This window comes from Triticum aestivum, chromosome 7A, assembly GCF_018294505.1.
Source record: "Triticum aestivum cultivar Chinese Spring chromosome 7A, IWGSC CS RefSeq v2.1, whole genome shotgun sequence".
NCBI lineage: Eukaryota > Viridiplantae > Streptophyta > Magnoliopsida > Poales > Poaceae > Triticum > Triticum aestivum.
This window is the reverse complement of record NC_057812.1, coordinates 486,968,577-486,980,247: the sequence shown is the minus strand read 5'-3', so window position 1 is coordinate 486,980,247 and position 11,671 is coordinate 486,968,577. Positions and strand designations below refer to the sequence as shown.

General features: G+C 50.8%; 1 protein-coding gene across 1 annotated transcript in view; it reads left to right on the top strand.

Annotated features, from left to right (window-relative positions):
* LOC123147718 (stromal cell-derived factor 2-like protein) overlaps positions 1-10,818 on the top strand; it is a 20,518-nt gene extending 9,700 nt beyond the window's left edge. Inside the window, exons 3-6 of the mRNA XM_044567011.1 lie at positions 9,185-9,325; positions 10,051-10,100; positions 10,186-10,315; positions 10,424-10,818. Coding sequence (XP_044422946.1) covers positions 9,185-9,325; positions 10,051-10,100; positions 10,186-10,315; positions 10,424-10,507 — 405 coding nt within the window. The 3' untranslated portion in view covers positions 10,508-10,818. The remainder of the gene's footprint in view (positions 1-9,184; positions 9,326-10,050; positions 10,101-10,185; positions 10,316-10,423) is intronic.
* Positions 10,819-11,671: the final 853 nt, after the last annotated feature.

The following is an 11,671-nucleotide window of genomic DNA, read 5'->3' as shown; positions in this document are numbered from 1 at the left end:
GTCGCTGGGTGGCTGTAGGCGGGGGCCGCAGCCGGAGGGGTGGTGTGCGGCCCGACCAAGTACAGGGAGATGCCTTGGACGGCCGTCACGAGGTCCCGCAGGGTGCTTGTCATCTCCTCCGGCGTGAAGACGGAGGTTGTCAGCGGCGCGGACGTGATGGGTGCCGGGGGCGGTGAGGAGCCCGCGGTGGTGACCGGGCCCGATAGCGTGGAGGCCCCGGCGGTGGTCATCGGGGCGGACGTCATCGGCGCGGTGGTCATCGCCGCGAAGGCGGAGATGGGCAGCGGCGGCGATGGTGTTGACGAAGACATGATCGGACCACAGTCTCTGGATACCAAATTGGTAGAAACTAGGGTTCTAGCCGGTCTAGGGCGTAGCCTGTAAGGGAAGGGGGGAGGAGGTCGGAGGAGATTATGTGGCGGCTGGCGGTTGGGTGCCGTCCTTGCGGCTGGTGCAATGGCGGCAGACGCAAGAGGCAGCTAGGGTTTAGGTCTCCCGGCTCCCTAAGGGAAGCCGAGCAAATATTGATTGCTTCTTGCTTGATTAGATTGATACATCTCTTCTTCTTATATAGAGAGGTTTACTTGACTCCTAAGCAAACGATCCTAATACGATAGATAATTGGGCTAAGCCCCTAATAATGATTAAGATACTTGGGCCATAACCCACTGGGCTAAGCCCCTAATATGCTGGTCATAACAAACACCCTTCTGCCAATCTGCAAAATTAGAGTAAGAATTTTAACAAATCAGTAAACAAAGGAATACGAGAACTTCAGATAAAGGGGGAAAATGATCCAAAAATATAAATCTGATAATATAGAAGGGAATATTAGTACAATGGAATTAGTTTTTTTTTTTGTTTACGTATGTAACTAGCCTTATATGACTATATTTTTATATATTTTAGTGATCTTGTAGATTTTCCATATTATGATTTCCCCACCTTTTCTGAACTTTTCCTTTTTCCTTTATTTTTTTATCTGTTCCTCATTCCTATTATTTTTCACACAATGTTTTCATTTTGTACAAAATCGTTCCCTTGTTTTTTTAATATTTTATGGAATTTGTTGGATTTCAACTTTTCAAAATTGGATGATGCTGACTCGGGATTTTACTCTGGACATAGTTCCATGGGTGAGGGTGTGGGTGGGGTGGTTAATGTACACTTACCTCTGAAGCTAACTTGTGAATTTTTTTATCTTGTAGCACATTTCACCTTACTTCTTTCATTTGTTTGGCCACATACTTCTACACTAGAACTGGTACTGCCTAGGAGATTATTGGCCATTTTCAAGGCATATGAAGCTTGTTCAGTGCACATTTTAGTAATGTATTGGAATTTGGCATATGAAGTTTGAGCATAATATTTGCTAAGAGTAAATTGATGCATGTTGTTGGAACATACTCTAATTACCATTGGCCTGCTAGAAAGTAATACTTGAGAATTCTGATAGGGTTGTTGATCGAGGGTGAAGCCCTTTATGTAGTAGGGATAACTTAGCTGTCAAGCCAACTGAAGCATGTACAAAGTGGACTCTGCAACATCCAAATCTGGAATCAACCTAATATGATTACTCGGGATACAAGATAGGGACTCTAGCCACTTTTGGATCCGGCCAGGGCCGGATCAGAGGGTGGTGCGGCCAGGGCCAGTGTTTTTGTTGCCAGGTATAGTGGTGTTGACTGATTAATGTAAAAACTAGGCCACCACAATATAACAAACCTTAGAAGAAAAGCAGAAGAGCAGATTAAAAAATGTTAACAAAAAATAAATCTATAATAAAAAGATAAGAGAAATATCGCTTGCCCAGCCACCCTATTGGACCTGGCCCATGACTCCAGGCCCTGATCGAAACCTTGACACTTTGACGCAACATCTATCATTAGAATGGCTCGGAGTGTTATAGAAGTGGCTGGTTGGATAGAGAAAACCAAGCTTATGTACCAAGAATACCTTACGTACCTTACGTATGCCTAAATTGTTTCTCACGGTAATTTAATCATATTCACATTAGTTACTTCTCAAAGCAATATGAATCATGACTAAATATAGCAGTGCACAACACTATATCTTTGTTTGAGCTATAAGTTCTAGAAAATTATTTTGTCAATTTAGATTATAGTGTATTAACTAATTAAATCTAAATGGCTACCACAATAAAATATACCAGTTTCTGAAAATATATTGTTACATTTTTTGGAAGCAATAAAAAAGTGGTTCATTTGGAAGAATAACAGATAATCATTCCAGATATAATTTGGAGCAGTAGACGCTGGTTGGACGAAAAATAAGGACGCTTGCTTCATAGGAATTGTACAGGATAATATTTTTCTACAACTTCTCAAAGAAACAAAAGAAACCATGAGCTCTCATCTAATGGGAAAACCTTCTAAAATTCCAAGCATCCCCTTTTATTCTCTATGCATTATCTCTCTAATTAAACATCCCCTAATCTCAAAATTTCCACATTCTTGCGTGTGCTGCATCATGTTACAAATTCATCTTTTGTGTGGCATCAAAATGCATCTACTTATAAATTGTGTGTTTTAACAGTGTTCATATAAATTTAAATACATGTGTTCCCCAGAGTTCCATGTGAAGTGTAAAAAGTCGATTCAGATAGGCAATATTTTTTCCTTTTATAAACATAATGAACAAACTATGTCGAGAGTGAGTGATAGACAATTTTTACAGACCTTAAGTTTGTATATGCCAATAATTTTTTTTTCTTCGAGAAAACGCAAAGGACTCTTTGCGTTTCATTTCATTGAAAGATGAGAAGATACAATCCTCCTAGGAGGTGGTGGTTACATGGATTGGCAACCTATCAGTGGACATCCCAGTTAGTGGGGAGGACTACCCTGAGACCCAAAGCGCCAGCTTGTGCCCAACATTTGGCTTCGACCTTAACCCTATCTACGAGTGCGGTAACCGAGGGGCGCGCATTCTCGAAGACGCCTCGTTGCGTTGTTTCCAAATCATGCAAGGGACGAGCATGACGATAGATTGCAGGCCTTTCCGTAGCGCATGTGGGGTCTGCCCTTTCATTTGTTGCCACCAGTCCGTGAGGGTGGGCTCATTGCTTGGCGGTTGAGAAGGTATCCTCGCCCAAGCCAGCAAGTCGTGCCAGACCTGCCGCGTAAACGGGCATTCTAGGAGCAGGTGCCACATTGACTCTGGGGCCTGATCACAAAGGAGGCATCGTGGATGGTACTGTAGGCCGCGACGGGCGAGTCTATCCGTCGTCCAACACCGGTCCTGGCTAGCCAACCAGTGAAAGAAATGGACACGGCGCGGTGCCTAGCTCTTCCAGGTAAGCTTCTAGGAGGGGCATTTCATGGATCCATGGAAGGTTGCGGCGTAGCATGACCGTGCCGTATAGGTGCCGCTAGCCGTCCATCTCCAGAGCATTCAGTCAGGCCGGTTTGATAGGCTGATGTGCTGCACGGCCTGCCACAATCTGAGATATTGGCCAATCTCATGGATCCCTATCACTCCTTGAATGTCACGAGCCCAAGCATTGCCCGCTAGGCCTGCGACCACCGTTCTTGACTTGCGTCGCCGTTTGGGAATGCATTGGTAGAGTGCGGGTGCGAGTTCACGCACGGACTGATCGTTGAGCCATCGGTCATCCCAAAACAGTGCCGTCTGTCCATCGCCAAGCTCCATGGTCGTTGATGCGAAGAAACACGCGCTCCTCGCGAGAAAACTGGAGGTCGAGGCCTCGCCATGCGCGGTCGTCGTCCGTGTGGGAGAACCACATCCAGCACAGGCGCAACGCTAGGCCAGCACGCTCCAGGTCCTGGACCCCGAGTCCGCCGTACTCGAGCGGGCGGCACACACGTCGCCAGTTGACGTGGCAGTGTCCGCCATTAGCAGCAGCGCGCCCAACCCACAAAAAGCCGCGCTGGATCTTTTCGAGCTGTCTCAAGGTCTTCTTGGGCGGCGCGAACGCGAGCAGTTGATGTATCGGGATCGCGGCGAGCACCGATTTGACCAAAGCCAGCTGCCTGGTTTTGTTCATGAGCCATGCTTTCCATGTGGGGAGCCGAGCAGCCACTGAGTCGACGAGGGGTCGTAGTTGGGCAGCTGAGGGGCGGCGTAGCGTGAGAGGGATGCCAAGATAAGTAATGGGCAGCTCCGCTTTCGCGCATCCCACTTGATCAATTGTTGCATCTGCCTCGGGGTCGCCATTGAAGGTAGTGGCGGAGCTTTTGGCATAGTTCACTCGGAGGCCGCTAGCTTCACTGAATATGGCCAGGATCACGCGGACGGCCTCCACGTCGCCTTGCGTGGCGTGGCAGAATAGCATCACGTCGTCTGCGTACAAGGATATGGCCGGAATGTCTCGTCGGGGGTGCAGCCGCTGCAATATGCCGGCGTCGTGGGCGCGGCTGATTAGGCGCCCAAGGATGTCCACGGCGAGCACGAAGAGCTGCGGAGATACGGGGTCTCCCTGGCGCAGCCCGCAGCGATGCCAAACTGGCGGTCCTGGCTCACCATTGATCATGATCCGAGTGCTCGAAGATGATAGCAAGATCGCGAGCCACTCCCTGAAGCGAGGTCCTAATCCGTAGTGGCCAAGAGCCTCGAAGACGAAGGGCCATGATAGGGAGTCGAAGGCGCGCGTTAGGTCTAGCTTGAGCATCACTTTCGGAACCCCAAGTTGGTGCAGCAGCTTCATCGACTGCTTGACGAGGACAAAGTTGTCGTGCAGGCTCCGTCCCAGAATGAAAGCGTTCTGGTTGCGGCTGACCATGTTTCCCAATCTGGGCGCTAGGCGGAGCGATAGCACCTTCGCGAAGATCTTCGCCACAAGGTGAATGAGGCATATTGGCCGGTAGTCGCGTAGTTGGCACGCGCCTGCCCGCTTTGGGAGTAGTGTCAAGAGGGCATGGTTGAGCTTGCTGAATCCACGACCGTGCAGCTCAAAGACGTCGAAGAAGTCTTGCTTGATGATGCTCCAGCAGGCCCGCAAGAATTATGCGGTAAATCCGTCCGGCCCCGGCGCTTTGCGAGCCGGGAGGCGCTTGACGGCGTCCCAAATCTCCTCCGGGCTGAATGGTGCCTCGAGGTTAGCCAGGTCGTGGGGCTCGATGATCTGCGATAGATCCAGCGTGTGGTTGCGGGCGGCGAAGGAGCCAAGGAGCTCGTCAAAGTACGTGAAGGCCGCTTGGGCCATTCCCTCCTGATCAGTGATCACTTGTCCATCGACCACAAGGTGGAATATGTGATTCTTCTGTCGGCGGAATGAACATTGCCGGTGGAGGAAGGCTGTGTTAGCATCGTCGTCCTTGAGCGTGGTGATCCACGCCCGTTGCCTCGCGATCGTGCGCTTGAGAGAAGCCAGCCCCAAGTATGAGATCTTGAGCTGTTTCCGCAGCCAATCTTCCGGGGGAGAGAGCGTGCGGTCTTCCTGGGCTTTGTCAAAGCGCGATATGAGCTCGCGGGAGATGGCCATCTTGTCACGAATGCAACCCTTGGACTTGGCGCTCCAACTCGTCAGTGTGCGGGCCGTGCTCTGAAGGCGCAGCATGAGACGCCGGAAAGGGTCCGGGTCGTGCACCGATCCCCAAGCCGCGGCAACCGTGTCGTGGAATCTGTCAAGCCGCAGCCAGAAATCCTCAAAGTGGAACCTCTGATGCGCTACATGCGTGGGTGCGCAGTCAAGGAGGAGCGGGCAATGGTCGGACATGACGGAGGCGAGGCATCTCAAGTGGCAGTCACCATGCGCGTCCTCCTAGTCCACGGTGCAAAACACGCGGTCCAGGTGCACCAGGGTGGGCGGAGCTTGCTCGTTGGACCACGTGAATCTTCTTCCATTGAGGTATACCTCCTTGAGCGCGAGGTCGTTGATGAGGCGGCGGAATCTTCCCATCATGCGGCGATTCAGGTTGCCGTTATTCTTGTCTTCATCGCGTAGGATCAAGTTGAAGTCACCGGAAAGCATCCATGGCCCAGGGCAGTCCGCGCGTATATCGCGTATCTCCTGCAGAAAGGCGATCTTTTCCGCGTCCTCTTGGGGGCCGTAAACGACGGACATCCACCATGGCGTGCCATTGGCCGCGACCACTCTTGCAGTGACGGCGTTTGTGGTGAACAGGGGGTCAGTGATCGACACGACCCTGCTCTTCCACGCGAGCAGGATGCCTCCCCTTGTGCCGTTCGCCGGGAGGTACGTGTAGTCGTCAAACTCTGAACCGAGGGCATTGAGGACAACGGACGAGCACATCAAGGCCATTTTAGTTTCTTGTAGGCATACAATAGAGGCTCCGGTGGTGTTAAGCAGCGATCTAACGGCATAGCACCGGGCACGCGCGTTAAGGCCACGCACATTCCATGTAGCTATCTTGATGTCGTGATCCATGGGTGCATATGATCGACGGGGACGGACATCGCAATAGCCTTATGGCGAGCCGGCCATCCGAGCGGTGGCCGTCGCAGCAGCCGCGGTAGAGAAGTCCGCGGGTAGCTCTCGGTCTACTAGGGCAGCGATGGCCGTGAGCACCGAGAGCGGGATGGGCGCCGCAAACATGTCGTCGTACGCCTTCATCTCGGCAGCGGTGATCCTTTGGTTGGTCCCGACAATCCCGAGCGTGCGGAGGACCTGAACTTGCGCGCGGCGGGCAGCAGTGGGTAGCATAGCCGACGAGACGGCGGTGGTGGCCGATCGACCACGTCTGGGCGTGAAGTTCAGCGGGCAGCGCAGTTTTTTCCCTGGGGTTGGCAAAGCCGCGGTAATGTGCTTCGTTGAGGCTGCGAGAAACTCGCCTAGAGTCCAAGTCTCGGCGTGCAGGGGCGTGCGCGAGATCGGCGCAGCGTGATTGGCGGCGACGCAAACCTCCCCGGTGTCGGACGTGGGGAGCCATGCTGGGTCCCGTCAGCATGGGTGCAACGAGGCCCACGGCAGCCTCCTGCATGGTGGGTTGGGCTTGGGGCGTGGCCGGCCGTGACTCGGGCGTCGGGGGCGCGGGATTGGGCGGTTGCGAGTCTGTCAGGGACAGCGCGCTTGTCTCCGCGTGGGGTCCGATGTGTAGGCAGTCACCGTCACCAGGGCACATCTCCCTAGTCGCTGGCGGGGGGGGGGGGGTTGTAGCTTTGGCCCGACCGAGCCGCAGAATGGCCCACCGATGCTGGCGGCGTCAGGAACCACGCTGACGGCGTCCAGATCCTGACAATGCATGGGATCGGGCGAGCCAGACGTGGCCCCCACGCGATCGTCCTCGAGCGCGCCGTTCCTAGCCGGGTTCGAATCCCGCGCTGGTTCTGGTGAGTTCGCAGCCAACGGGAGGTCGCCAGCTGGGGCCTGGCCCGCCACCATGCCCATAATCGGGGCCGCAGCAGCCAAAGTGGCGCTACCAACTGGCGCAGTCGTCGTGGTCGCAGGGACAACTGCGTCCCCGACAGTCTTATCCACAGGGCCCGCCTGCAAAGTGCCCCTTTGTGATCCTCTGCCTCTTCCTTTTCTGGCACATCGACGAGGGGGTGGGTCCCCTGCTGGCCAGGCCACGATGCCATGCAAAGATCCTGGCCCAGTACGGACGGCGGCGCGCCCTCGCCGGCGGGAGCAGGCCAAGCATGCGACACGGCGAGTCCGTCCACACGTCCGGGCCGGTCTTGTGCCCGCCACAGCGCGTCGTCCATCGCCATGCCATCAGCGCGGCCGGGCGGCGGAGCGTCCGTACCCCGGCGGCGCGCTCTACCTTGGCCGGGTCCTGGTGCGCGGTTGCGGTTGTCGTGGGCACCGTCGTGCGCACCATCCCCACCCTGTCCCGTTCCATGCTGGCCGCGGAGAACTGGAGCACTAGCTGGCTCGACGCGGGCCACAGCAATGGCAATGGGGTAAGTGAGGGTCCTGATGGTGGGCTTGTCGGAACTCAGGCGCGCAGGGATCTGCTCGACGATCTCCAGAACGGCGACGCGGTGGATGCTGTCGGGGTGGTGTGTGCGCGCGGCCAGCTTGAACGTCGCAAGATTGGCCCTGGAGCGCATCTTGGGGTGAAGGCGCTCTATCCAGCAGCTCGTGCCCAGGACGTGCTCGGCGGTGGATAGGTGCCAAGCCTGCGCCGGAACGCCGCGGAGCTCCGGCTCGACGCAGTACTCAAAGTCGCCGGAGCCGGCGTGGGCTAGTTTGCTCCATGGCCTGAGGGAGAGCGAGAATCGCGGCGAGTTGATGAAGTGCTCTCCGTCGAGGCGGCGCTTGGTGGTGTGGGAGCTGAAGAGGATTAAGAAGTCCTCGGGGTGGTGCTCATGCACGGTGAAGTCGTCGTCGACCAGCTCAAACGTGTTGATGAGCACAGCGGAGACCTCAGCGCTAGACACACGGTGCTCATGCACGGTGAAGTCGCCGTCTGGCGCGTGGCAGCATCCACGTCAGAGGGGCCGACGTGGTCGTTGGTGGTGCGGGCACGTCCGGCGGCGTCGCGGCGCCTGTTCTCGCAGGAGCGAGAGTCGTGGCCAGACTCGAGGCATCGACGACAGCGGATGTCATTGGTGCAGTCTCGGACCTGGTGGCGATGGTCGAGGCAGCGGAAGCAGAGCCCCGCGACCTCCTCCAGCGACGGGCTGCGATGGCGCAGCGGCGGGGGGCTTGGCCCGGACGGGGACGCGAGTACCAATAATTACCGCTTTATCTGACCAAACTATAGTGGAAACTAAAACGTGAGTACGGATGAAAATATATTTAGGTGAGACATTGCACAAATAATAAAATACAACTACATACGAACATTATGTAGGTAGAATCCAAACATTCATTTTTGATTTACTTTATAATAGAAATGTAGGCGTAGCAATCTGAATAACATATAACAAATATAGTGTTCGCATGGTAAAATTAGGATACAATCTTTCTCCGAAGCTTTAAATGGTTGAGAAATGGACTACTAACACAATAACATAAACATCTAGCCGCGCAAATGCGCGGGTCACCCTTCTAGTTTTATTAAAACAGCAAGCAAAATGAAAATAAAATGACATTCTAAGAATAGCACAACTTATGTACCCCACCCACCATATGCGCCCCCACATAAGAGTTCTTGTTTCTTTCTTGTACTATTTCATGGTGGAACATATTTTAGTAGTTTGTTACCATATTAATTGATAACTCGTGGTACATGTTCTGAGTCAAACTCAAGCCTTTTCTTGATAACTTATTTTTATATTATATTTGAGAATGCAGATTGTGAGACCTCAACCGGATACTTCAGCAAAACAAGGTCATGCTATAACACCTGGAACAATCGTCAGGCTTCAACATATGAGGACTAGAAAGTGGTTGCACAGCCATCTGCATGCTTCTCCCATTACGGGGAATCTGGAGGTCAGTAACTCTTGTGACTTTCTTCTAATTTCAGGTCATGCATGATATGGTCCTTGTACCATTAGAAAACTTTTATTACTTTTAATTGTAGAAACAGTTTTAGCTGCAATTTTAGTTCTTACGTGTCCAGTTTGGTGGAGTAATTCTCATTGAAGTGACAAAATGGATGTATCTGCTGATTCAGTGGCCTATTATGTTAGTTGGTGGGGTCAACGGCCACATATGGTGTATGTCATCATTTAACGGAGTGGATTAAATTAACCAGTCTTTGTATAATTAGGCAGATACTTCTTTTGGTTTTGAATTGTCAAAAAAAGTATATCATATAAGTGAATTAAACTACTTAATTTCAAGAGTAAATTACTCTGGGTGACTATTTATTTGAGTGTGTTGAATAGGTTACCATCCTTCTTATTTGCACTTGGATCACCAATGTGCGCGGTAGTGCTGTACCCACTCATTTCGGTCAGTGCCTATATGTGCAAGTTAATAGAGTGGTAACCTATTTTACACACTCAAAAAAGTTTTGTGGCCTATTCGATACATATAATCATAAGGAATACATTATTAAAAAAATCAATTTTGTGGCACTTTTTGCTTGCACCCTTCACCAAATGAACAGTGTTTTATACAGAGAACTTATGGTGTTGCCTTCAATTATATTAGTTCACTTTCTTAGAACGTCATGATGTTCAATATGTATTCATGAATTCGTCTAATCTCAGGTTAGTTGCTTTGGTGGTGAGGGTGAGTCAGATACAGGAGACTATTGGATGTAAGTGTTGCACAATGCACATTATATTTCTGTGAACAGCTGTCGGGCCCAGTCCTTGATCTAGTTGATCTCTTTCCAATGCCAGGCTCGAGATTGAGGGCGGTGGGAAAACATGGCGTCAAAACCAACGAATTCGGTTGCGCCATGTTGACACTGGTGGCTATCTGCACAGCCATGACAGAAAGTATACCCGCATTGCAGGCGGACAGCAAGAGGTGAGTCCATCTGTCCATGAGAATATTCTCGGATGTTAGGTTGAATTCTCAGATTCTCTAGGTATTCTCCTCCAACAGTTCAAGAGCTTCTTGTCTCTGCCTTCGCAGGTATGCGGTGTTGGCGACAAGCGACCCGACAATGTCTGGCTTGCAGCTGAAGGTGTCTACTTCCCCGTGAGCCAGGCCAAATAGCTGCCTTGCTGGATGAGAAGTGTCTTCACTGAAATAGCAATTGTGTATGATTCGGAATACTGGAGTTGTAATCATTAGAAATGTTTGGTTACGTCCGAGTTCAGTTAATTTGAGCTATTAGTGTAATGTAAGCTTGTTGTATATGAACTGAAGAGCGCATGATGCTGCTGAGTACCACTTCGTTCATGCTCCGTTTCTTCCAATGCAAATAAATTGCATTAGCAGGTGTGCGTTGCAACATTACTCGCCACCGAATGATCCGGGGCAGATTGTAGGGGTGGTCTGATCTTCACGAATTGAAGGGGGAACAAGGAAGAGCACGAAGAACACCAAGAAGAAACACAAAGATAACTAGTGTAGCCCATTTAGTGAAGCACATATTGGCAGCGAACATCTTGATTGTCAACAACACTCTTTCAATTTTTAATAATTCAAAGGTTGACAGTTGATCCCAAATCCAAAGGAAAAATAGAAGGGGCGAAGCAGAACGTGGTGTTTTGGCTCCTGAGCTTGGATGCTCCCGCTGATGAACGACAGTAAAGAAATAAAAAAATCTGAATATTTTTTGCGTGCAAGATGCTCATGTGTGTGATGTCTGCAAAATTTGGTGAAGTCTGGACATTCAAGGAGCTTGTGGCACAAAAGACAAATTTTGGGTGTTTGAGAAACATTGAGTAAACATTTGAAAAAACACTGTTCGGAGTCGATTTTGTCTTTTTTACCATGAACTCCTCGAATATCCAAACACATTGAAATTTTGCACGGAGATCACACACTTGAGCATCTTCGATGACAAAAAAAAAGAATTTTCTACAATTTTTTGATTTATTGTCCATCGGATGCAGATGAGCCCGGGCACCATTTTAAATTATCGAGGCAAAGTAGTTTTTCCCATAGTCCACAGAGATATTGTATCTCCCTGAAGCTTTTTCTAGAAGGTAGAATTCGTGTGATCCATTGGAATCTTCTCCTAGAAGGGAGATCTTGACCCACGAAGGAAGGGTGCAGTCTAAATCGTGAAAACGGGGTTGTGGGAGAGTAGTGTTGTACTGCTAGACGAAGAGGTTGAGTGCCGCACTCTAGATGACTAAGGTCCAGTAACCGACAAACATAAGTTATCTCTAGAATGACAATTTTTTATGTAGCTTCACGTCCCTGATACTA